Source organism: Zootoca vivipara, chromosome 2, assembly GCF_965207765.1.
Source record: "Zootoca vivipara chromosome 2, rZooViv2.hap1.1, whole genome shotgun sequence".
Lineage (NCBI taxonomy): Eukaryota > Metazoa > Chordata > Lepidosauria > Squamata > Lacertidae > Zootoca > Zootoca vivipara.
This window is the reverse complement of record NC_142584.1, coordinates 28,160,582-28,188,396: the sequence shown is the minus strand read 5'-3', so window position 1 is coordinate 28,188,396 and position 27,815 is coordinate 28,160,582. Positions and strand designations below refer to the sequence as shown.

General features: G+C 42.0%; 1 protein-coding gene across 1 annotated transcript in view; it reads left to right on the top strand.

The window, feature by feature from the left end:
* PGS1 (phosphatidylglycerophosphate synthase 1) overlaps positions 1-27,815 on the top strand; it is a 35,511-nt gene that overhangs the window by 3,283 nt on the left and 4,413 nt on the right. Inside the window, exons 2-8 of the mRNA XM_035104212.3 lie at positions 11,669-11,858; positions 12,734-12,811; positions 13,507-13,606; positions 14,841-15,030; positions 15,409-15,587; positions 18,956-19,489; positions 26,700-26,848. Of these exons, the coding sequence (XP_034960103.1) occupies positions 11,669-11,858; positions 12,734-12,811; positions 13,507-13,606; positions 14,841-15,030; positions 15,409-15,587; positions 18,956-19,489; positions 26,700-26,848 (1,420 nt within the window). The remainder of the gene's footprint in view (positions 1-11,668; positions 11,859-12,733; positions 12,812-13,506; positions 13,607-14,840; positions 15,031-15,408; positions 15,588-18,955; positions 19,490-26,699; positions 26,849-27,815) is intronic.

Below are 27,815 nucleotides of genomic sequence, written 5' to 3'. Positions count from 1 at the left end.
CTACAGTTTGTGTGGGAGACTGGCTACATAGAACTAGTGGTTTTGATTTATAATTGTATATAACTATATGTCACCAAATCCTTATAACCTTTTTTAAAAAGTTAATAAATATTTAATAAAATAGAAGTGATTTTTGAAATTGATTGGCATTAGTTTCAGAGTTGGGCTGCAAAATTAAACCTTGTTCCTGCAAGTAAGTAGCCATGTTTATTTGACTTTTCTTGATCAATGAATCCATGTGCTTATTTTGCTCATTTTTGACATACAGTATTAGTGTTGCAACTATATTTATGTCCCGGGGCAGCTTATTCTCCACTTGTTTTATGATTTTCCTCTTGTACTGCAATCTTTTTTTATGTCAGCTATTTGGAAAGGTCCCCTCAGGCTTACTGCTGTTTCTGTAGCCATCTGGCAGCAGGCGTTTTTATTTTCTTCGGAAAGCTTAAAAATGCAGAAGTGAAGGATTGGAGAAGCACAGCTGTAGTGCTCATTTGGTTGTGAGTTACTGCGGAAGTTTGGCTGCTTTTTTGTTTCTGTGCAAAAGCATTTATAAATAATAAAAATATAGTAATGCTCTCAAACTTCACATAAATGTCAACTGCAGATGTAATGGGTTCAGTGTGAAATAATGAATTTTGTGCTATGACATAACTTCTCTCAAGAATTTACTTTGGAAGAATGAGACATCATTTTTGGCATGTGCCTTACTATCAGCCCACTCTTCACTCATTTACTTAACAATATACCAGAAACTTACCCTTTTCTGTTTCAGACAGTTTGGGGCAACCAAATTAGTAATGCCTGTGAATCAACGCTTTCTCTATTTTGCATCTCTGGTATCGGTTGCTCTCTTTCATATGTCAAATTTACTAGCATCTTGTAACGTAACTAGAACCAGTTTCCCCTGATTTGTGACTAAATTCAACTCTGGATTTCTCTTAGATGTTCATTTTTTTCTGGGGGGATAGGGGTACGTGTACCCCTAAACATTTTGTGAATCTTTACATGGTACTTTTATCCATTTAATATATTTATTTTTCTCGATTTGGACTATGAAATGGTGATTTTCTTTAGTCAAAATGAGAGCACCCCTAAACATTTTTTTTGACAAAAGCACTGGGTAAAATGATACATAACATACATAATAGATCCTAAGGAATGTCAAGGCTGTTTGCCCTTTCCAAGAACTATGGAAGGCAATGAAAAGTAGTATGGAGGAGATTGTAACTAGTGTGCTTTTTCTTGTTAGAACCCTTCCCTCTACCCTATTGTAATTTGCAGAATTCCTGAAAAGAGCTTATATAGTTATATAGTTGCTGCAATAGCTGGGTTATCAAATTGATAAGGTTAATAATATACATTAACATATTTTTGTGAGAGAATATATTCTGTTATAGTGGGAGTGATAAGCTACCGTTTTATCCTGGTTAATGGAGGAAACAGCAGGCTAGGACATCTCATTTGGCCATTAGACAATGACCTAGGGTCACACTAGGTGTGAAGACCTCCACAGAGCTTTTCATTAAGGGTGATTTGCAGTAACAGGATGCTATAATGGAGCCATGTGTGTTTTTGGTGCCTGGCTCCTATTTTCAGGAATTCTCTCAGAACTAATGTTATATATATATTCAACTACACTTTTTAGAATTGCTCCTCAGGCATTTTGCTTGTCCCTCCCCCCCCCCAACACTCCCCAAGTGTAAGAGCTTGAGTTTTGTTCTCTACACATCATTTACCGCAAACCCACACCCATTTTCATATGTCCACTAGGTGCAATCATTTATATCTTTTAAACAGTTGCCTTTAGTTTTGCTGTTCCAGAACGACCACCTTAAAGTCAGTTACAGAGTGTCCTGAGGAAAATTGCCATCTGAAATAAATCAGTGTGAGAACATTTCAGCCTCCCAGGACATTCTGTAACTGACCTTAAAAGTGTCCATTCTAGAACATAGGTACTTCAAAGGAAGAATGCAGCTTGAAACAAGTGAAACTGTTGAATTGCAATTCATCAATAAGTTCAAAGCGATTGTTTGTTAAAATGAAACAAAGAATTTTTATCACAATACATATCCAGTTGTTGGATATCTGTGCTATCTATGACTGATTCTTGCTCATGGTTCTCTGCCTAGAGGTGTGAATACAATAGTCCAAGCAATTATCAGCAATCTGCTCTTGCAGAATATAAAATATGTTCCTATGTAACATATATTTAAGCTCTAATTGTTACTGTAATTTTTGCACCTTATTGCCACTCAACTCTCACTTAATAATCTTCTCCTTTAGATACTGTAACTAAGACTTCATGCATCTGATGAATTGAGCTTGGGTCCATGAAAGCTTTGATAAAAAGTGATAAAATTTGATAAAGAATCTTTAATTGTTTTTATGTGTAATGATGAGCAGTATAAAAACAGCAGTGATTGTCTGTGCAACATATGGCCCAAGTTCTGATAGTTAATTTTATTAGATTTATATCCTACCCTGCCTCCCAAAGAAGCCCAGAATTGTTTGCAAAGGTTTCAAAGAGCAGGTGATGAAATTGACAAGACTTTGGGGCGCATTCCTGAAATTAAACTCTCATTATCATGAATTCCCTTTCCCACGATGAAGTCACTGGAGAGTAGTTGCAGAGACTAGTGAGGGCAATGTCGTGTAACTCTGACCTACCCTCCCATGGGCCATTTTTGCACAATTACTGGAACTGTGTGTTGCTTAGCCTAAAGCTGCATTCAAAATCCCGTCACAGTAATTCAAAATCCCATAACAATAGAGAGAATTAGTAAGCACCTTACTTACTGTTTCCAAATTCGGAAGGCTAGCATCATATGTTGATGGTAAATAGAGAACAAATAACAATGGATACACGTGGATGAGATGCCCATCACGTCACATCAAACAGTAAAGCAATGTTTCACAAACTTGGGTCTCCAGCAGTTGTTTGAACTACAACTCCGATTATGCCTAGCTAGCAGGACCAGTGGTCAGGGATGATGGGAGTTGTAGTCCAATAATGGTTGGAGAGCCAAGTTTGAGAAACACTGTTGTAAAGGTGAACACAAGGAGGAAATATAACGACACAACAAAATATCAGACATGAAAAACTTCCTGATACAGTACAGGGCTGCCTTCAGATAATTGTTTATCTCTCTGACATCTGATGGCAGGGCATTCTACAGGGCTGGGCGGTTAATGAGAAGGCTTTCTGCCTGCTTCCCTGTAACCCCCTGTGAGGGAACCAGCAAAATAATGTGGAGACTCTCTTTCAGGTATACAGAGATGAAACTTCAGTGGTTGCCAATCCACACTTTATGAGTATCACATGGATATGGCCATTTTAACATGGTAACACTACTTGGAATGTGCTTTCCTACATGTGATTTTTTTTTGCCTGTGGTTAGCAACAGATTTCTTCCTTCTGTTAGAAGCCATCCAGAGTGGCTGGGGTAACCCAGTCAGATGGGTATTATATATAATATAATAATATATTATTATATATTATAAGTAATCAAGGCTCGGTATTTTTAAAAATTGCATGCTATGCTATTCCTGTAATCCAGCAACTGTACCCATTTGAAGTTCATTAATGTTCATGTTAACATTTGTAATATCTTTTGACTCGGTAAACATTGGCTACAAAGAAGCTAAGGATGGAATTCAAAACTCTGCTATTTTCAACGTTCCGTTAGCATAATCATATTAATTTGTCAGATGGAACGATTCAACCCACCCCCTTATTCTGGGGGATCTCTTGCCCTGAGCCAATTTTGGAGGGGGGAGGGAGGAGAAAGCCCTGTTGTTTAAGCAGAAGATCATGCTTCTTCTGATAGGGTTCATTGTGTGAATCCTGCCCTAAGTTCCTGTCCTTGATTTTACCAGCAGTAAGAAAGCAAATCTGTGTGGAACATCCATGTATAAATAAGAGTGCATACATGTTGTATGCTGATTTAAAGCTACAAAAACAACTGAAATCTCAGGTAAATATTAACCTCTTCCTGCTGATTATGCTGTTCTGCTCAGGTGACAGGGTCAGGAGAAACAAATTTCTGCCAGTGTTTTCACATAAAGCAGGTGCTTTTTGTCCAGGGTATTGAATTACAGAACTTTCCCAGAATTCACATACCAAGCAAAGACTGTAGATGTTTACTTTGGAGATGCAGCGTTAAATGTTGCAAGCATTTATATCCCGGTCTCCAGCTCCAAGGGTTCCCATGGTGTCTAACAATTAAAACAATAATGCACATATGCCAGACATGAAAGAGATTCTCGGAAATAAAGTCACAGTCTTTTGTACAATTGCTCCTTCTCAAGAAACTAAACTTGTCAGCATAAAATTTAGATGCTAAAGTAGAAAAAAGAGAAGGTTGAATTTTGTTTGATTGCCCATGAAATGCACCAGTGTTTCATCATGTTTCCATTTGTAATAGTTTTTTTGAACCAGTGTAATGCTTCAGCATCTTCAAGATTCAGTCAAACTTTTCTAATTACAGTAGTATTGTGGTCTAGAGGCTTGACACTGGAATTTGGAAATCCTGGGCCAAATGCAAAATTGTTGTCCTCCATTTCAGCAGCATAATGGGAACAGCAGCTTAACTTGCCAGGTTCCTTAGAGGACAAAACATAATGTGTGCATGGTACAAAATGCTTTGCATACAATGAACAAGTTCCTGGTTTTTTAGCACATAAGAAGGAAAGCTTCTGAATAGCATTTGTTTATGGTGAGTCTTGCATTATCTGGGAAAAACTACTTGCTGCTTGGGTTACAGGAAGTATGTTGGATTAGCATAATTTCTTTGTTTTCTCAGCAGATGTTCTTAGACTAGTTTTTCTCTTCGTGCCAGCTCATCTGTGTACAGTAAAGCGTAGTGTATTCAAAACAAATCTTTTCTTTTTAAAATATATATTCTTAAAGAAACGATTAACAGTGATTTCTCCGTTGGAAAACTTCCTCTCTTGGCCCCTCTCCCAAACCTCTGGATGGCTCCCAAGTAATTATTTTGTTGCCAATTTCCATAAACAATCAATTGCTAGAAAAGCGGTTGGATGGATTAAATGTGGTCTGTTGAGCAAGGAGGCCCAGGAGGCCTTGAAATCTGTACAGCATATCCACAGAATTTGTATCTCTAACACGGTTTCCAGTGGCTTTCATGGGGATAAGTAAATGTTTTGTCCTCCTGGTTGTATGGAGAAAATACGAAATTGTTGGGTATTGTGCAGGTGTGGGTATAGACTGCTTAACCCTAGGTAGCTCTTTTACCCTAGCCTTCTCTCTCTCTCAAATTTTAAGAATCGAATTAAATATACAGTACCTTATTTGCTTTCTAACACAGTTCTTAACACTATATGAAAGCTTCATTTTGCAACCAAGTTAAAGTATTTGAATTAAAGTACCCTGATTTATAAAAATGTGTACAATTTAGTCTGAAAAGGTTTTTATTTCAGCACTGGTGAAACTCGGAAAATTAGAATATTGTTGAAAAGTGCATTTATTTTAGTAATGCAACTTATTATTATTATTTTTATTTTTACAAATGCTTTCTTTTGGAAATTCCACAGTAATAAAAAAATACAGTGGTACCTCGGTTTATGAACACAATTGGTTCCGGAAGTCTGTTCATAAACTGAAGCGAACTTTCCCGTTAAAAGTAATGGAAAGTGGATTAATCTGTTCCAGACAGTCCGCGGAGTACTTAACTGAAGCGTTCATAAACTGAAGCGAACTTTTCCATTGAAAGTAATGGAAAGTGGATTAATCCGTTCCAGACGGGTCCGCGGCGTTTGTAAACCGAAAATTCGTAAACCGAGGTGTTCATAAACTGAGGTTCCACTGTAGTTACAATAATACAAAAATAAACATCGCTATTACATTTCATTAATTCCATTCCATTTATAATTCACCCGCCTAATGACAAATAATTACAATTACAACAAATAAAGGCTTGACCTATCTTGCTTTGCATGTCATGCATCTATCTCATATATTGGTTTCACCTTTTAAGTTGCATTACTGAAATAAATGCACTTTTCGACAATATTCTAATTTTCCAAGTTTCACCTCTAGGTTGTATTGTCTATTGTCAATGTTATGCTCCCCTAGACACAAGGATATGGCAATATAGAATTCTAGGTCATATGCATCTCCTTGTCTTCATGGGAATAAAATAGTTACATGGGTTAAACCCATTTACCTCTGAGCATCATGTTACTGCTGTTCTTCACTTTTAAGGAAGTTTAATGTAGTTTTAATTGGATGGTTGTTGTAATTTATGCAAGTTTGTACACTAACTTAAAGGGGGCAGTTGTTTCCTAAAAGGTGCTATATAAATCAGCTAATAAATATTATTGTGTTTTGTGCTGAAAGTATATGCTACCATTGAGTCATGTAGCAACCGTTCGGTTATTCAACCGTTCGGTTATTCATCATCTTGAGGAACTAAAAGCACAGGATATGGAAATGTACCCACATGAGGTCATTTTTGTGTTTTGTCAAATAGATGGTACTACTGCCAGGGTTTTGAGTAAATTAGCATCTTACTCCTAGGGTTTTGTTTGCTTTCAATAACACTTTTTTGTAACGACAATTAGTATATTTCTTTTAGAAGCAGCTTGCTCTTTGATCTGAGCTGTTTTCCACGCAATTGTGGGAAAGAGGAAAAGGTGAACACTCAAAACTATTTGTAGCATCCAGTAAGCATGACTCAGTTAAAACAAGGGAAAGCAAAAGTCTCAGGCCACATGTTCACACCCAGCCTTCTTACTTTAAGGAAGTTACCCTCAAGCCTTTATTGTTCATTGCATCAGAATGTTAACAATAAAACTAGTTTCCCAGATTCAGTCACAGCCTATGCAGAAATACAGTAATACAGACTCAGGCATTCCAGTGAATCAAGAGCTGTTGGCAAAAGCCACTATGTTGTGGCTTCTGTGTGGGTGATGTACACTGAGATATCATGCAATCTCTCTTCTCCTGTCTGCCGAAGAAGCCGAGGTTTAACAAGAATTGTGGTACTTGAGCTCACTTTGTCACGATATTAGTCAAAGACCCACTTCCTAAAAATAGATCTTCCAAAAACCCCAGATTTATAAATAGCAGATACTTCAAATTCAAGAGATAGACAGACACCCCTTACTCAATTCTTCCCCCCCCCTAGGTAATTTTGTTACAGTACTGCCTTTATGCTGGCTAAAGAATTGCTTTTTGGATTAGCCCACCAGGTTGATAGTATGGGATCAGCTAGATGTTTTATTTAAAGAACTGCATTACCACTCCCACCCCCCTCATATTTATAAGAGGGTCTCTTCTCCAGTCTTCAGAGAGTAGCTGGAAATGGGGAGAGAGAAAAGGTCCTTTCCTTCCACTCTGCAGTTTTAATCTGAAATCTTAGGCACAGTACTGCTCCCAGAGCTCAGAAACTGCTCACGCTAATGAAATTCCTGTTGCAAAATGCTCCTAGAACAATGGGAGTTTTGAACACTGGCTGCTTTGCCATTCATCTGGTCCTGCTGCTGTGAGCTAAGCCATGGTTTGGTTCAGTGTGATTCTGGGCTTATCTTTTGTCTTGCTCCAGACAGAGTTGTAACAAAGGTTTATTCTAAGTGTACAGGTTGTAATTTGTCTGGAGTAAGACAAATTATGAGCCTGGTTTGGATGGCACACTGAGCCATACCATGGTTATGCTCACAGCAGTGCAGCAGCAACAGGGCTGGAGGAAGAACAAAGTGGCCACAATTTCCTCTCCAGGAACCTGCACATTCACATTAAGCCGTGGTATGGTTTTGTGTAAGATGCAAACCGAGTCTTTAAGTTTATCTATTTTAGCAGAAATGGTTGCCCTGTTTAATCACCCTAATTCCACTACAGTACGTTTTGTGGCACCCTTGTTATGGAACACCCCTTACTTGAGAGGCTTGTCTCACAACGACATAATATTTGCTGTGCCTGCCGAAGATCTTTGTTTTGTTTTCTTACATTTATAACTTACCTTTCTTCCTTCATTGAACTCAAGACAGTGTGTATTTATTTAACATAATTTGTAGCTAGCTGAATTGTAAATAAAACCTCTATGCATGGCTTCCACCCAGGCACTGACCAGATCCAGATTTACTTAGGTTCAGCAATGTGATGATGTCTTGTGCCTTCAGAGTATACCTGGGACCAGGTATTTTCCCAGCCTTTGTAACCTCTGTTGGGTATGATCAATGCTAGTCATAGAGTCAACCCATTGAAATCAATGCACTTAAGTAACTTAAATCCACTGGGTTGTATCCAACAAAGTCATCATTTTGCATGAACTTCCACCTGTGCATTAGGACTTCCTCTCCCCCCCCCCAAAAAAAATCTGTTCTTGGATTCCTGCAATCCTTTTGAGCAAATTGGGGGTGGATATGCAGATGAGCGCGCAACCCCAGAGTCGGTCACGACTGGACCTAATGGTCAGGGGTCCCTTTACGTTTTTATGCATGGAGAAGAGTTGGAGAGGAAGAGCTACTGCACAGGCAGAAAGAAGTTCCTTTGTTAAGGGGGCAACTTTGTTGGATACAACACAATGATTTCAGTTGCACTGACTTGGATGTCACCCCAATCTTAAATCTTTTACTGACTACAGATATTTATTGAAGTTCTAAGAATATCTGGTGCTGTTAAGTTTTCTGTAGTGATTTTATTCTCTGTTGCTAGTTGCTTGTTCAGTGTTTTATAGTTTTATGACTTTGACACTTACTGTTAGTCCCCAGAGAAGTTTTAATTACTAGGAGGAGTGGGTAGTTGGGTTAACTACATTTCCGAGCACAGTTCAAAGTGTTGGTGTTGACCTTTAAAGCCCTAAATGGCCTCGGTCCTGTATACCTGTAGGAGCATCTCCACCCCCACCGTTCAGGCCAGACACTGAGATTCAGCGCCGAGGGCCTTCTGGCGGTTCCCTCATTGCGAGGGAACCAGATAGAGGGCCTTCTCGGTAGCAGCACCCGCCCTGTGGAATGCCCTTCCATCAGATGTCAAGGAAATAAGCAGCTATCCTAATTTTAAAAGACATCTGAAGGCAGCCCTGTTTAGGGAAGCTTTTAATATTTAATGCTCTATTGTTTTAATATTCGATTGGGAGCTGCCCAGAGTGGCTGGGGAGACTCAGCCAGATGGGCAGGGTATAAATAATAAATTATTATTATTATTATTATTAAAAAGGCAGTTATCAAAAGCTCTGAAATATAAAAAAGAGATCCATGTGTGCTTCCAGACAGTCCCCATTTTTGGACTAGGAACAGTATCTTACCATTCTGCATTTCAATCTTGGATGATTCTTGAATATTGGGAAAGTTTAAAAGGTGATTGCAAGATAACATTCTGTTCTGTGGAAAGGAAATAAGAAGCTCTGCTGTGTGTGGCCTCTTATATGTGTTGAAAGAAGACAGCTTTGAACTCTTAGCTATCTGCATTAATTTCTTAAAATGGGAAATGTGCTCATCAGCAAAACGCAAGTCTCAGGGTAGCCTTAACTCTATTCACGCATTTGAATGTGCTTCACGTATAATAAATACAGGTAGATAAACCAGTGGCACCTTGATATTTTGCTGCTCTTCAATTGCCTGTTCACAGACAGGACAAGGGAAGTATTTCTTAAAGTTCTCCTTTTCAATTTAAGGAGAATAGAAACTTTCCCTCTAAATTACTGTAACTCAGTATTGCCAAAGCAATGCCCAGTCCTCACGAACTGTTGAAAAACGAAATTGCTAGGAATTCTTCCACATTCTGAGTCAGATCTCCATTGTGATGAATAGGCAGTGACAAACCGGTGGGCTTTCTGGGAAATGCAATGGCAAACTGTCTGGGGGTTTTTTGTGCAAGGATGCATGCAAACCTTGTGAAGATTCAGTGTTTTATCATGAAGTAAATAAGTGAAATCATCTTCCTGGAATCTGTGGTCACTTGAGCTTTGGACCAAGAGTTCCTCATAACCATGAGTTCCTCATAAGGTTCTGGTAAAGGTCATGCACGTCGAAGCAAATCACATTGATGGAGCAGTGTGGGATTCAGCTGCCCATAAGCTTATATACTGAGAGGATGGTGTCTCTGTCAAGAAATAGTTTGCTACAGTTAGTTAACATTATTTATTAAAAAAATTATTTATTAAATTTATATCCTGCCCTTCCTCCTGGAGGAGTCAATTTCTAAATAATTAGTCCATCTGCTGAAATTATTTCCTCTGAGCTCAACTGTCTTTTTTGGTTTGTCTCTGTATCCTTCACAAAATACCAGCCAGGGCTGTAATAATGCCAGGACCTAGAAACCGGATGCTGGCACATTTCTTCCCTACCTCCAGCTTTGCTGTTTGTTGTGTTGTAGCTTGTAGTAGTTTTCTAATAGTGGATCTATTTCCACCAAGGATTATGTTGTGATATCCTACATGTGGTCTTTTTGGAATAAATACCAGAGAGAAGCTCAAACTTCCTAGGTGAAAATGAAACCATATTTATGCAGTAAAGATAACTAGGGTACAATATAAACAATCAGTTGAAATTGAAGTACACCAAAAGAATAGCCCTATTCAGATGTTCTTAAATTATATCCGTAGAAGGAACATGCATGCTGACCAGCCCCTTCTGACATTCCTTTGTTGAGTGGGAAGGTCTAAAGGGGGATTCTAAGGGCATTCAGTGTTTGGTTGAATGCACTTCCGGTCCTCCCCGCAATCAGGGTTCCCAGTTACAGGGACGACCGTAACCATGTTCAGCTAAACACATTTAGCAGCATCATACCACTTTAAACAGTCACAGCTTTCTCCAAAGAGTCCTGGGAACTGTAGTTTGTTAAGGGTGCTGGGAGTTGTTGGGTGTTCCTCCTTTTCCTCACAGAGCTACAGTTCCTAGGGCAGCTTAACAAGCAATCCCTCTTTCCAGAGAACTTTGGGAATTGTGGCTCTGTGAGCAGAAGAGGTTTTCCTAACAACTCCAATCACCCTTTACAGTTCCCAGGATTCTGGTATGACACTGCTTTAAATGTATGGTGCAGATGGGCCCTAGGTCATTGTGCAAGCAGAGCAACTTTTGCAAATGCAACAGAACTTTCCCTCCCCCCTTTCCCCCTATACCCCCTGCACTGCACCAATATCTGCTGGTGAGGTGGGGGTAGAAATGAACTCCACAGCAGATTTGGGTGCATGGAGGGGTGGGAGTGGAAGTTTCCTTGCGAAATCTATTGCACTTGCGAAAGTTCAGTGAATGCAATTAATTGCTCAGTTGCATATAACCCTGTGAAAGGCTGAATTGTTGCATATAACCCTGTGAAAGGCTACAGTATTGCTATTTCAAGAGCTGAAACATGAAGTGATCACCGCAGTCTGTCACCTTGGGTATTGCTACTCTGGCCACTGTCTTTTTACAGTGCATTCTGTTGCTGTTACACAATTGTGGGTCAGCTTTACTACTGTCCACAGAGCCTCCTGTTTAGCCTTGAAAGGAAGTTATTAATGTACAGCCCAGGTCTGCCTTCCTTCCTTTGTCTGCAGCCATCTGTTCCCCTTCTTGGCAAAAATTGCCCAGCTGTGAGTAATGGAGGTGAAAGGCAGATGTGTAATGCTTCAGCCTTGACTACTCCCTTGCTCACACACCTGGAGGCAATATAAAGGAGAATAAAATTTAATGTATACAACTGAACCAACTTCTTTCTCCTTATTAGATCATCATGGCTGCTGTTGGCCCCGCTGCTCTCTCCTACTATTCCTCAGCTAACAGCCCCACCTTGCTGCCTCTGTCCTGAGGGATCCCATAGATTTCAGTGGATCCGAAACATCGTCCCAGAGTTTGGAATTGCCAGTTCCCATGTTAAGGTGCTTTCCTCTCCGACTGAATTCTACGAGCTTATGAAGGTGATTTGGCATGTCTCCAGCATGTTACTTTGGGAATAGGGGTGTGTTTTCTTCATCCATTATTGCTTTCAGGTCCTGCATGCAGGTTTGCCATATTCTTCTTGTTGGCCACTGTGAAAACAGAATGCGAGGGTAGACGGGCCTCTGGCCTGATCCAACAGGGCTTTTTTTTACATCCATGTGTTTCTGTTGCCACTTGTTGTGTTAAAAAACAACAACAACCCAGAATTTCAGAAGTACACAGTTGTACTCCTGCAGCATCCTAAAAGAGTTTTTTCAAGCTTATGGTTCACAGTGATTTTGCTTTATCATTCCTTATTCAGTAAGTCTTAGTGACGGGGCCAGTATGACTTTCCTCCGGATTGGGTCTTAAGAAACTAAGTGTGGGGAACAAAAATTCATTTGACCAAGTTTTATGTCCTTTCCCCTTGGCTATGGTGAGGCAGGAGAGGCTTGGCTTGGCTGTTTTAAGGCACTACGTTCAATTCCTGTCATTTGTAAAGAAAAAGTTAAGGTAGCAGGATTGGGAAAAGACCCTTTTCTAAAGACTTAGAGAGCCACTGCCAGCCATAGTAAATGGTAGTAACATTATAGTCTGGCTCAGTATGGCTACATACATTAAATCTTGGACCTGTCAAGTGAAAGCAATAGGAATGCTGCCCTGTCCACTCTGATCAAGAGATATTTGTCCTAAAATGCAATGAGGCATGCTGTAAGAATTTTGTGTGCTCACTTTGATACAAAAAAGAAGAGACATGCTGATAGATAAAGCCGTTTTTTCCACTTTTAAGTACTGGATTGAGTGGACTTTGGGAGGAACTTGAGGGCTTCACATGACAGACAAATCAGTGAATCTAAACTTTTCTCCCTCTCAGGGACAGATAAAGACGGCCAAGCGGCGAGTGGTTTTGGCTTCCCTCTACCTTGGAACAGGACCTCTGGAACATGAATTAGTAAGTGTTTTGAGCTGGAGAGAGCAGGCCACAGATATCTGAGAAATAATTGGTTCAGAGATGTCCTCTGTAGCTCTTCTTCAATGTTGTACATAGCCTCCTTTTTCTAACTCCTTAATTCACAGATCTCTACCTTTCACCTTCCCTTCTTTCATCCCTGCCATCTTTGTCCTGTGGGCTTTTCATGGTAGACCTGTCAGCCTAGAAAAATGAAGGCAAAACATCTTGACATTGATGGCAGGCATGCCAGTGTGCCATATATATCTGCTATAAGAACTGGTCTATACACACATTCTTTTTTATCTTCTTTGCTACATTATTCTATCCTACAGTGACTTAACTTTTCTGCAGCATGCCTTTGGACTAATGAGCAGCCTTTGGAAAAACTTAATGATAGTCTACAATGAGAGCCCTAAACTGTTAAATAGATGAAGGGCCCTAAATTGTTTTCTCTCTGTCTTGTGACTTTTTAAATCTTTGTTTGCACAGTGTTAACATACCTGTGATGGGAGAATAAATACAACCTGCAGTGATGGGAACTATTAATTTCTTCCCACTTTTGGATGGGTGAATAGGCAGATGCCTAGCAGTAATAGCTGTACTAATTAGGGAAAACTATGAAGGCTTAGGAATAGTGTGTGCTCATAAAATTGGATTTTCCCTGTACATAAGTTTTGTTCATATATTGTCCTCAGGTGGATTGCATTGAAGTGGCTTTGGAAAGGTCATTGCAGGAATGTGGACCTTCCAACTTAAGAGTGTCCATTCTCTTAGACTACACAAGGGGATCTCGGGGTAAGTGTGTGTTGCTTGGTCACAATCGCTTCTCATGTTAGCTGGACTAGGCTGGTTAGGCAGGCTGGACATCTCAGCTCTAAAGAAGTATGTTTACAACCTCTTCAAATTTAGAGGATTTGAGCCTTTTGGGGGATCAATAATCAAAGACCCAACATTTCAGTAGCCTTAATCTGCAGATTTTCACACCAAGACTCCACAGGCAATGACCATTTTACACACATTCAATATGTGCACAACTGTGCATGTGTGCATCACTGCAAACCTGAAAGTAACTAAAAAAGGGCAAAAACAGTGCCTACCAATCCCACAAGCCTTTGAAAGTGCAATCCTAGGAATCCTTGCACTGACCATTGAAGCCTGTGGAGAAGTGGAGTTTGAGCAAGGAGGTTTGGAGGAAGTGATTGTGGTGGAGTTTGGTGGATTTAAGGGTTTTTCAAGGATTTCCAGTTTGGAGAGTTTTTGCAGGATTTTTCGATATCTTCCCAATACAAGCAATTTCACTTACCCCCAAGTAAAATGGTCGTTTATACATCTGAAGAGCCATAAAAATCACAACCAATTTTTTCCCTCTGTTACATTTTGGCAAAATATTTTTGATGATGTTAGTCATTACTAACTTCATTGATTTTAGTGGGTCTACTCTTGAGTATGATGGAGCTGGATATAGCCAGCTAGCTTCTGTGTTAGCTAAGAGTGAATCTTGGTATTCCATTCTTTCTCCTAATTAGGTTACATCTTGCCAAAGTTGGTGGCAATGTGGAAAGCTCAAAACCTCCAACTCTGAGCTAGCATCACTGCAGCCATAGGGGGACATATACATACCCAGGAGTGCCATCTCACCCTCAGGATTGTGGGTGTCCGCTGCCGTAATGTGGATGTGTGACATCGCATCACACGCCTACACGTAGTGCATGTGACATCACACGGACTGCGTGCAGGAAAACGGTGACTCTGGCTGTGGAGGGTGGAGCTGAACTGGTTCTCTCTTGGAGGCAGCACCAGAGAGGCTGACTCCAGCTTTGCTCATTCATTTGTTGGTGCCCCTGGAGTTGGCTCCTATATATATACCAATCCTGATAAGCAGTAATTATCTATTGAGAAACTTGGACTGCTAAAAATGTTGCTATAAAATATGGCTTGAAGAAACAGCTTGCTTAAACTCAAATACAGATAGTGTGGCAAATACTGTCCTTTTATTGAAGCTGGCAATCCATTTTCATCCCCCCCCCAGGCCGAAAGAACTCTCGGACCATGCTCCTTCCACTCCTGCAGAGGTTTCCAGAGCAAGTCCGTGTCTCTCTCTTCCACACTCCTAATCTGCGTGGTCTTCTCAGACTCCTAATCCCAGAACGTTTCAATGAGACCATTGGGTTGCAGCATATCAAGGTCTATCTCTTTGATGATAATGTGATCTTGAGCGGGTAAGTCCCTTGTTGCAAAAAACGTAAAAATGGGGATATGTGGATGAAGGCAACTAAGGCAGAGCATACTACAGACCTTGCTGCTTGTTCTGCAGACATTGTGACATAATTCTCCCTCCCACCTTAGCATTGCTGGAATATTGCCACTGTTTCTGCTTCTGCAGAATCTTACGAATTTATTCCCATTTCAACCAAGCAGGATTAGGGAGGTGGGTGAGGGAGGGTATATCTGCCTACAGATAGAAACTTCCTGTGATGGTTCAATAGATATTCACTCTTTTTTTGATGGCACCAGATATATGGGATAGAGTTTATACATAACTTTTCTGTTGTCATTCTCAGCTAGCTGTTGGCATTCTCCCTTTTTTGCCTTTCCAGAGCTAACTTGAGTGACTCTTATTTCACCAATCGTCAAGACCGCTATGTGCTCCTACAAGACACCCCTGAGATTGCAGATTTCTTTACTGAGCTAGTAGATGCTGTTGGGGATGTGTCCTTGCAGTTACAGCAAGATGATACAGTCCAAGTGATGGATGGGATGGTGCATCCTTACCAAGGTAAGAGGACCATTTAGTAAGCAGTTTTGATAGAGGCATATTTTAATTGGTGTTACATGCCCTCTTAGCACATGAAGTTATATGAGCCCAGCTGTTCTTCAGTCCAGCTGAGGTTCATCTTGTGTACCTCTAGGCAACCAAGGTTCAGACTTTCTCATCTCTCAATAAAAGAAAGGGAACTTGGAGCAGGGCTGGAATAGACCTTGGAGAGTTGTTGCCACACCGAGTAGACAACACTGATTTCCTTTCCACTGGAGACTGAACCTAAGCTAAACCATGGAGCTCTGCCCCCCCCCCCATGTGTTGTTTGCCTGGCCTCTGGACAGGTGTGGTCAGGTAGGGATGTTTCTTACCTGAATCAGGAAGTAATTTAGCCCAACCAGTTGGGAACTGACACAATCTATGATATCTAGTAATGGGATTAACAGTGATGGAAAAGGTGTGTCAATAGATAGCATTGTAATTTGGGGAATCTTTGTAGTCCCAGTGGTTTTTTCCATGATGTTTAGAAGTTTCCTGTGGATTGCAAAAGTAGAGCTAAACATTCTGATTGCTGGATGAATTCCATGCTTGTGAGTAGTTTTGCAACCTTACATTTGCAATGGGTGTGCGGGTTTTGTTTTTTTAAGAAAGCAAACAATTCCCGGTATTGTTGTACAGTATTTGCGGAAGAGTTTGTGTATGGATGCTTATGTGCTGGATATTATTATGTACTCTTAGTGAGAAAGTGTTTTTGTATAGCACATTTGTCAGGGGAATACTCTTCTGTTACAACCTGAAGAAAGCAAATTTTCTTTAATGTAAAGTGTTAAGATGCTGGGTTGTCACCTTCCCTTGGGAGAGGTTTTCCAAGCACTGCCAACTATTGATACATCTTCCCGGCAGCACAGTTGCTGAGATTTCTGTGATCAGGTGAGTTTCACAAAAGGAAATGCCATGGGAATAGGTGTGGGGAGGACTGCCCTCCAGTGTTTGTTTCCTTGATTAGCACACCACAAAGGTTACCTGAAAAAAGACCATTTGTTACCTGACAAAAGACCATGCCATTTGGATGGCATGTGAATATTTGCCCTCCTTCTACTCCCCCCCCCTTTAAGTCATAAGGGCCCTCTTTTTTTTCATCATCCACACACGATAAACTCTGCTAGTTAAGTGACAGATGCATACAGTGTCTGTTTAGGCATTGAGTGAATGGTTTAGCACTTGCTCTAGTTTCAGCCAAACGTTTCTAGTTGGAAGTATGTGTTCTTCCTTGTTCTTTGTCCCTCCACTCCTTTATATGATGCCTTCAGCTAGGAATTTGCCCCTGACCCTTGCACACAGGGAAGAGGGGCATGCCTTCCTAAGAACACATTTGCTTAGAACTGTCTCAAGTATTACTCGCAGCTGCTTCAACCTGAAAGTGAAGGGTTCTTTCACCTTCTTCTGACCCCTGGGTTGGCGACTAGATGCTCGAATCACATCAGAAGAACTGGCTCTGGTTGGAAGGAGTTGATCTTTTTTCCAAATGGGTATCCTTGCTATAATAGTTTAGATAGTTACCAAAGCCTTAATTAAAAGCCTGAGTGGGCCATGCCGAATTACTGTTGAAGTATATTAGAGGCCACTGAAGTAAGTGGAACTTGCTTCTGAGTAAACATGGATAGGATTGCTTGGCAAGTTTGTGCCCAGTGCAGAAGATCAATTTGAAATAAGTTAATTTGAAATGCTGTACGAGATATCATTTCCACCTTAGCTTAACAGAAGGACTACCATGTTTTCATTGTTTTGCTCTCTGCCTTGTAGGGGACCTGTTGTCTCTCTTTGTATTAGAGGCAGATTGAAAAAACTGCTGGCTCTTAGATTTTCAAAGAGAGGGTGGCTATTGGTAACAGACTGCTAGTATGCCTCAGTTCAACCTGAGATTTCTTCTGTTGGGCACACATTAACTTAATTACAAATCTGTGGCAAGCTATAATGCGACAACCAGCCTCTTGTTTTCAGAGTATAATGTGGACATTCTATGGTGGGTGGCAGAAGTCTGTTGATGTATGCTGCAGCAGATGAGGATATGTGAAGGGAGCCTTTATATTCCATCTGTCTTAGCAATGGGCTATGGAAGCAGAAGGGGGGGGGAAGCATCTTTACCTTGATTCAGAGAGGAAATAGATGAAACCATCCATTATAGGCAGATGGCTCCAGCTTATCTGATCGGGCATGAGTAAGAGATTTCCTGTGCCTTTCCCCCTTTTATACAGCTCCAGACTTACTCAATAGACAAAGAGTTCCTCCGGTCTGATTTGGGAGGATCCACTCTGTAATGGAATGGCTGTGGAAACTCAGCCAGATGGGCGGGGTGTAAATAATCAACCAATTAATTAATTATTCTTTACAGGCAACAACCTTTTTAAGCATGTGTGATATATGTGTGACTGTGCCGAACTCAAAAATGACCTGAAAATGGAACCAAAGGGGCAAAACAGGGCTGTTTACAAGCTTTTCAGTGGTGTTTCAAATATACACAATTACAGTGGTGCCTCGCTAGACGAAATTAATTCGTTCCACGGGTCTTTTCTTATAGTGAAAAAATTAGTCTAGCGAATCCCATAGGAATGCATTGAATTTTTTTTAATTTTTTTTTGCCCATAGGAACACATTAATTGAATTTCAATGCATTCCTATGGGAAACCACGATTCGCTAGACGAATTTTTCGTAAAACGCATTCGTCTAGCAAGGCAAGCTCCGCTCGAAAAATCATTTCGATAAGCGGAAATTTCGTTAAGCAGGGCATTCGTTAAGCGAGGCACCACTGTACACTTAAATGTTTGGTGCCTTGGAATGTAACCCTCGTGTAAATTGGGAGTTGCCTGTATTTTAATCTGTTTTTTGTCTTGTAAATTGTGGCTTGTACAAAAGGCAGTATATAAACCATCTAAATAAATACTTGCAGATCTATGAATTTTTGTTCTGTTCTTGAGCTCAAACTAAAACCCATGCAGTTTGCCTCTATAGGATTGAACATGAGCAGAAAGTGTAGAAAAAATCAGATTGTGAGGCTCCAGTTTCGACATCTGTACAGCTGGCAAACTCAGATATCAACTGGAAAAGAGTACCTCCAAGCCTTCCTGTGGCCCATGCTTTATATGGAAGAAATGCATTCGGAACTGCTGATACAGACTTATTCTGTGATAGATATTTTCCTCTGAATGCCTCGACATTTGGCTACAGGCTCCTTTTTGGATATATGTTTTTCTCTCAATGTCCTGGGATGACCTAGCTTCCATTAGTCATGCTGGTATTCCTTTGATCTCTTTATAGTTTCCTTGCACATGTACAGGTAATGCTGTTCAGCATTGTCCCCCATTAAATCACTTATTCCTGCCCTCAGGAGACAAGACGGCCTATTGTGAAGCAGCAAATAGGAGAGTGATGGAAGTGATCAACTCTGCAAGGACCAGACAGGAGTTGCTCCACACTCAGACTTTCCATAGCAACCATGCAGAAGGAGGAATCCCATTGTCCAGAGATCCAAAGGCAGCTGCTGACAGGCAGCCTGAACCGGACACGTGGATTTATCCACTCATACAGATGAGACCTTTTGGGATTCAGATAGATGAGATCATCACGGAGACTCTCCTGTTGGAAGCAGAGCGGGGTGCCAGCATACATCTCACCACGGGCTACTTCAACCTCACACAAGCCTATATGGACCTGATCCTGGGCACCAGGGCCAAGTACCAGATCCTCCTAGCCTCACCAGAGGTGAATGGGTTCTTTGGGGCCAAGGGAGTCGCGGGTGCCATCCCTGCTGCCTATGTTTACATTGAGCGGCAGTTCTTTAGCCAAGTGTGCTCTCTGGGTCAGCAGGAGAGAATTCGGCTGCAGGAATACTCTAGGCGTGCATGGACATTCCATGCCAAAGGTGAGATATTGTTGGGGGAAGGCATTTAATATAAGAGCTTAATATTCAAAGAGCTTAGTTTGCTTTTCTGTTGAGATACTTGGTATACTTAGGGGCGGCAAACCTGCAGCCCTTCAGATTCATTGGACTCCCAACTCCCATCAGCCCCAGCCAACATGACCGCGATCATGGATGAGGATGGGAATTGGAGGCCAACAGCAACCGGAGGGCCACATGTTCAGAACCCCCAATTTCCCTGAATATTTTACCTACCGTGTTTCTCATATTATAAGACACGTCTTATATTTATTTTTTCCTCAAAAAAACACACTATGGCTTATTTTCAAGGGATGTCTTATTTTTTTCCTCCTCCTCCTGCCGCAGCCAGCATTGCTGCTGTGCCTATCACTATGTCTTATTTTCGGGGTATGGCTTATATTCCTTGAATGCTTAAAAATCCTGCTATGGCTTATTTTATGGGTATGTCTTAAAATATGAGAAACAGGGTAAATTGGGGGTTGATGCATTGAATTATCTTTTAGTATCTGCATCCACTTTGGGAGAAAAGCTCTGTCACTTGGATAATTTCCATGCCAGTTCCTAGCCTGCTTAGCCTGCTGCTTTTTTCAATTTTAGTGATTTGATTGTGCATAGTATAAAAAAGGCTAGGACTAGGCAATTATCATGATACATTTCCAAGAAGTGTATGCTGAGGATTCTTGAATCAGATGCTTAATTCACAGAGGCCATGGCAGCTTTGATTTAAGCAGCACATTGGGTGCCTCTTCATTCCTGAACTGACTGATGGCAGCAAAGCCTTTGTGATGTATTGTGGGTAATTAGTTTGAATTACCGGTAATCACTTTGACTCAACTGTTCAAACAGACTTCTAGTTCTAGCTAAAACCTATCAGTATGCTTCATGACCATTCCTAAATATGAGCAAGACTGAAGTTGTGACTTTGTCCTTACCATAGAAGAGGGAAGCTGTCTGATTCTAGATACGGGAAGAGCTGGGAGTTGTTGTTATTTGACCGCTTGTCATTTTGTCTGATGCTATTTCTTCATCTACTATGTAAGTGATGTAGCCAATGGGGAAAACAGGAAATTGTATAATTTGTGTCCCTGGAAGGGAGATGTGAAAGCCAATTGTAGTCTTAAATTAGGGTTTGTCAGTTGATGGCTTGTGGTCTGAATTCCCTTTGTACTCCCTTAATCTGCCGATCTTCCAACCAAGGGAAGAGGCCTACCTGAGTGCATAAGGGAGATGAGGAATCCTCCCCTAAATGCACTGACTCAGCCTGTTCTAGGAAAGGAGGATGCTGAAATCAGGTCCATTCACCAGTGTTTAGGTCCCTCCTTTCTCTTTCTCCTTTCTGATGAAATGTTTCAGCTTCCCCTTCTGTGAGGAGAAGTGTTGGGTGGGGAAAGCAAGGAGACACTGTGGGATTTCATAAAACGATGGATGTTCAAGATGCAGTCAGGAGTGGAGAAGTGTGTTTCAAGTGCCTGATATGCTCCCAAAAGACATGGGACCACTGATTGTGAAATAACTGGGCTAAGCTTTGTGACTCTTTTGAAAGGACTGAGACATACCCATCATATTTTGGAGACTGAAGCAGAACACTTGGAGAACTAATTCTTATGCTATATGGAGGTGTTCTGAAGTTATCTTTGTTGTGTCACAGAAGACTGCTGCCGCTAAGCTGCAGCTTTGACAATGATAGACACTGCCTCTATATGGTGTCACCTTGGGTCCCCGCTTGCTTCTCCAATGGTTGTGTTTTTATTGAGATAGTGTAATGAAGCACCACCCCTTTCTGAGACTTCCAAGCTGACAGCAAGCAAATTACGCTCGGGAAGGCATTTGAAGTTCCCGTGGTCAGCTTTCCATGGTACTGAGGGAACCCATTTGTCACTTACATTAGAAATGGGATTAGAGCAAACTGAGCAGGCCTCCCTTGAGCCTGTCCCAAAGCTCGCATCCTAATAGGCTGCCCTTCTCCAGGGATCCCTTTTTTGTTTGTCTACGTTTGCGGTTGTTAATGATTATGGGAATGCTGCTTATCTTCCCTGCCTCCTTCCTGCAAAGCTGCTGGGAAGAGGCTGGTGGGGTGGGGCCGGGTGTGTGTGTTGCTAACTCTTAAGAAAACATGTCTCTGCACACTGCTGCTTACCCACAACCATGAGAAACAGTAAGGGAGAGGGCCACATGGGTCGCAAACAGCACTGCTTACAGCTGTGCAGTTGTGCTCACTCTTAAGATCTCCTGTCAGCAATCCTATGAATGTTGGATTTGCATAGGATGTCAGATAAGCTGTGGGTTCTATTATTGGAAGACCTGGCTACAATCACACCAAAGATACATGGCTTCCCAGTGCTGATTGATCAACTTTTACACCCAAGAAGAGAGATGTGGTACGAAGACACAGAGCATTTGAGAAGTGCGCAGCCAACATTGCTGATGGTGTAGCAGCTCAAGGCAATGTCGCTATCCTTCCACAACATGGCTGGCTCTGCTTGAACCATGAAAAACTGAAACTTAATGACAGCTGTAAAATGGGGCGTGCTGTTGAAATTAATAATACCACCAAAACCACCAATTTCCACCGCCCTGGTCAATCATGCTATCTTCAATTTATGCATTTGTTGTTGCCAGGCATTGAGATAGAATAGTTCCCAAATATAGTCTTGTGCAGGTGACTGCTCCCTAGCTGTACAATGGTGCCTCGCTTAACGAATGCCCTGCTTTACGAAATTTCCGCTTAACGAAAGGATTTTTCGAGCGGAGCTTGCCTCGCTAGACGAATGCGTTTTACGAAAAATTCGTCTAGCGAATCGTGGTTTCCCATAGGAATGCATTGAAATTCAATTAATGCGTTCCTATGGGCAAAAAAAATCAAAACAAATTCAATGCATTCCTATGGGATTCGCTAGACGAATTTTTCGCTATAAGAAAAGACCCGTGGAACGAATTAATTTCGTCTAGCGAGGCACCACTGTATAGGCAATCTCAAGAAGCTCTAAGGCACTCTGAATAGTTGGCACTGTTGCAAATTCACAGGTTTTCAAAACCAAATTGGGCTAGACTACTGCTGCATCTATTCTGCTTTGTGGCTAAAGGGGCATTTAAGGATTTATTTATAGCACTTGTACCCTGCTCGTCAGCCAAAACAGGTCCCAGAGTGGCTTACATAAAATCACAACAAGACACATTAAAAATAAAAGGATTCCTGTTCAGGAATCAAGCAGGTGAAGAATATGAGATACTTGGTAGTAGTGAGGTCATAAGCACACTCTCAGGAGAGAGAAGTATGTTCTTGGGGCAAAAAAGAAGAGGAGAGTTTGGCAATGGGTTATGCAGCTGAGTGTCAAGTATCACTTGAGACCCAGATAAGGCTCCTTTATTAGACTGAATGAGGATAGAGAAATGTTTTAGGTTTCCCCTCCTGAAAAGGTGAGTCATGAGGTGAGCGGATTCAGCCTGGCATAGTCACAAAGCTTACACCATTGTAGGACATGCAGCCTAACCTTCTGTTGCATTCCTTGTGGCAACAGGAATGCAACAGAAGTTTGTGGGCTCAATCAAATTCCAGCATGCCTGCAGGCATCCCTCTTTCCTCATTCTGCAAGGCTGGATTGGATGTTGGCCAGGGACATCAGCAGGGCACTCTTGCTTGCTCATTTGGTTTTCTAAATGGATATGGAGAGGGAAGAGTGTGGGGATGTTTAGAGTTACAGGAACTATTTCAGACTTGGAACACAAGACACTGTCCAAGTAGGTCAAAGTAACACTAGATTATTCTCCTTGCGTAAAAAAGCTACAAGCTGTGATGTTGTCTGTGAAAGGGCTTCTTTGCCCTAGCAGAGGGGTGCAGAATCAGAAAATAGAGGCAGTTAATGCATATGCACAAGATGACAAACGGGAAAAATGTCTGTTCATCTTTGCTGGTAAGCTTTAGCCCAGGCATCCCCAAACTTCGGCCCTCCAGATGTTTTGGACTACAATTCCCATCTTCCCCGACCACTGGTCTTGTTAGCTAGGGATCATAGGAGTTGTAGGCCAAAACATCTGGAGGGCTGCAGTTTGGGGATGCCTGCTTTAGCCACTTGCCTAAGTGTGGAAGTTAATTGATTTTAAATTTCTCGGAGAATGGGCTAGGACCCAAGTGGGCCTTGCTTCCATTGCCTGTCCAGTGCCTCCTCACTTGCCCACCCTGCCCCACCAGCCTTTTCACAGGCTTTTTGTTGAACCAGTGTCAGCAACAGCTTTCCCTTCAGTGGTTGCTTGCTTAAAACTTTATATCCCACTTTCCCGCTTACTACAGTAACTAGTTTCAGGGACTTAATAATGTTCAAAGAATGGTAAAGCAATCCCCAATCATTACATAATTAAAACAATTAAATGCCAAAAACCTGGAAACAGCATGGCAGAGCACCAACGTTTTAACTATCTTTAAGATTCCAATGTTGTTAAAAGCGCCACCAGTGTCTTTACCTGGTGGCTGAAGCTAAGAAGAGAGTAGACCAAAGAAACTTCTGCAGTCACAGAAAAGGCTCTCTAATGTCATGTCAGGATGTTAAATCCCATGTCAGGATGTTAAACAAGGCCTCACCATTAGGGTGTGGGCAGCTAGTAACTCTGTCCATGGTGCTGTGTAACCCCTTCATGAACAGCGGCTACTCCCGGGGCTTGGACAGTTTGAGAGAGACCTCTTCCTTTTGATTTCAGGTGGGCAAAGAGACATTAAGAAGCAGGACTTGAGGGCCAGGTGGACTGCTTTCTTGTTCTTTCCCATCTTGATAAATTCCAATGAGAGCGAGTATCAGAAGCAGGGTTTGTGTGCTCAATGGCTATAATACTTCTTCCCTGTTGTTTTCCCAGTTTACGGCTCCAGTGAGAGTGGAGCTAGTAAGTGAACACCAGGAGGATATTGGACCTAGTGGGAAGGCTCTTCAAAGGCAGTCCCACGTATTACAGTATTATAACTGCGTATTATACTATTATAGCTTGCTGATCGCAAGGTTGGCAGTTCAGATCCGCATGACTGGATGAGCTCCCATTGCTCTGTCCCAGCTTCTGCCAGTGCAAGTAGATAAATAGGTGGCGGGAAGGTAAACAGCGTTTCGTGCGCTCTGGCTTCTGTCATGGTGTTCCGTTGCGCCAGAAGCGGTTTAGTCATGCTGGCCACATGATCCGGAAAGCTAGCTGTGGACAAACACCGAATCCCTCGGCCTGAAAAGCAAGATGAGCGCCACAACCCCATAGTCACCCTTGACTGGACTTTACCTTCCAGGGGTCCTTTACCGTACCTTTACCTTTATAGTAGGGCAGCATTGAAGCAACCAATGGCTTGTCATGCACATGCTCATTAGCTTGCTGCTTCTGTTTTCATGATTTATTTCTCCTGAGCCTTGAAATGGAACAACTACTATAACCCCAATATAATTTACCCCAGTTTTATTCAGTTGCAAACCCACTGTTAATTGCCTTGGCTCGTGTTTTCTGTAAGATGGGTAGTATACATCTGATAGTCATTTGTCTTGTTCATCTGGGGTTTATGCATCACGAAGGGCAAAGGGCAGTTTAATAATGATTTCCCCAGCCACTCTGGGTGGTTTCCAGCACATATAAAAACATAATAAAATGTCAGACGTTAAAAACTTCCTGATACAGGACTGCCTTCACATGTCTTCTAAAAGTTGTGTAGTACTTTATCTCCTTGACATCTGATGGGGAGGGTGTTCCATAGGGAGGGCACCACTGTTGAGAAGGCCTTCTGCCTGGTTCCCCGCAACTTCACTTCCCACAGTGAGAGAAGTGCCAGAAGACCCTTTAAGGTCAGGGGTCCCCAAACTACGGCCCCCGGGCCGGATGCGGCCCAATCGGCCTTCCAATCCGGCCCACGACGACGCCCGCTGCCGCCGCCCGCTCTCACGCCGCGCGGCGCAACGACAATCTAAAAAATCGCCAAAAAATCGCCGAAAATCCTTTGTGTGCATGCGTATGGGCCTCTCCCGACCCGGAAGAGGTCATTTCTGGTGCACTTCCGGGTCGGGGGAGGCCCATACGCATGCGCACAAGCGATTTTCGGCGATTTCCCCCCCCGCCCGTGTGCGTGTGCGCATGCGCACGGGCGCGCACTCCCCCGCCCTCCGGCCCGCTGTGCGCGCACTCCCCTTCCCTCCGGCCCGCCGTGCGGTCGGCGCGGCGGGCACCGGCCCGCCGCACGGTAAGTCTGGGGACCCCTGCTTTAAGGTGGACCTCAGTTTTGCATCATTCCCCAAGTGTGGCAGGAAATACGGAAAGTATGCTCACATGTGTTTGGCTCGGTAACAGATAATGATGAGAAGTGTTTCCTTTAAGCTTGTGTGGTTTTCTTCAATGGGGAGTGCTCTACAAATGTGGACACTCCCATTGGCCTGAAGAAACTGAGATGCAAAACTCATGCAGTGTTAGAAAAACAAGTGTTGCCATCTTATGATTCCCACAGGGTTGTTCCTTTGTTCCAGATGAATGGGTGAGACCAGGTTGGTAGGCTGGTGTCGCCTTTGGTGATTGTGCTGTTGGTGCTGTTTAGCTTTGTGTGTGTGTGTGTGTGTGTGTGTGTGTGTGTGTGTGTGAGAAAGAGAGAGAGAGAGAGAGAGAGAGAGAAGGAGAGGGAGGGAGATGTTGACATACAGGTATCGCTTCTGAAGGATAAACCTTTTTTTCCATAGCAGTTGCTCTGATATGATCAGCAGCAGCATCTGCAGTAAGCCATTCTGTGCATAAGTACTGATCTTGAGGGATTATGGTCTTTGCTCTCTCAAGAACCTGGCGACATCACTAATTTATTTTTAAACATGATCAGTTTAATATTAAAAACCTGAGCTTTTAGTGCAGCTGTACAGGGTGGGGAGTGTGTGTTGCAATGGACCTCAGAGCATGGTCTGCATCCTATTGTGCAGGGATTGTGTTGTACAAGCTGAGAAAGGCGTCTCCAAAAGTGCATCCAGGTACTCTGTTGATTTTTGTGCCATTCCCATATGACATTTTCTGCAAGGAAGTATCCCTATTTCCTGGTTGCTTCTTTAGTATCCTGACCTATTTATACTGCCAGTAAATTAAATATTTGGTGTGTTTTGTTGCTTTTCCTTTCTGGAATAAACTATTGTTTGAGGCTCATAACAGCTTCCATGAAAACTTCCTCCGTCTGCCACATTTCCTTTCTCCCCATGTTTCCCTGCAGGCCTCTGGTTGTACCTGGCAGGAAGCAGTCTACCCTGCTTAACTCTGATTGGCTCTCCTAATTTTGGGTACAGGTCGGTTCATCGGGACCTCGAAGCACAGGTTGCAATAGTGACAGAAAACAAAGCCCTGCAACAGCAGTTCCATCAGGTGCGTAGTTCGTGGGCTGATGACTTGAATGCTCCACTTCACACTGAACCGCCCTAAGATCTGTAGGTGAAGGGCAGTATACTAGTTTAATGAATAAAATAGATAGATAGTGGGGTTGAGGGAAACTGGATGTGTGTGTTGCTGTAAAACTGGAGTAATTCAAAACTGTCCAGAGGACATTTGTGTGAGCAGTTACTTTTCTTTATTTATTAAATGTGTTTTTTGCTTTTTTACAAAGGCAACTCCAAGCCATTTAAAATAGAAAACAGATACATTAACACTGGAAAAAAGAAAACCAAGAAAAATCTTTTTCGAAAAACCCTCCAGTGATGATGTATCTGAAATAGCTGTTGTAGTCCTGAATGCAAACAGGCTGGTCCTGGAGGCTGAAGATAAACGTGGGGAAAGCTGAAAGTATTGCTAGCTCTGCCCCTAATGCATACATGAGCTTTTCTCCTTTGACTTGATGGTTGTCCCCATGTGAAGATATGGGGGGAAGTGTAGTGGCCCATAGTTTTCCGAAAGACAATCCTAGTAGCTCCCAGTGTTTAGGTAATCCACCTGGTGGATGAATTTTATAAAGAGGGGCAAAACCCTTAGCTGCTTTCTGGCTTTTTCTTGCTCACAAATGCAGGAGAACGTTGTACCAACTTTTTGACGTACAAGTGCTAATGTTCCCTTTATAATGATTCTTGTAGGTTTTCATTTAGACTTTTCTGCTCCCAATTCTCACCTCCTCAGTTTTATTTATAAAACAAAGATTATACAGAGCCCAACAGAATACGAAAACAGTGCTCTTGATTTTTAAGGTTAATGAAATAGTTGCTGTGGGCTTTCCCAGCATTTCTTGGTGTGTGATCTCCTGCTGGCTGCAAATATATTTTGGATTGACCTGATTCTATCTCTGCTTGCGTGGCCTTGATTCCTGTCTCTGTCCACTTGCTTATTCTGGACTGGCTTTTTAATT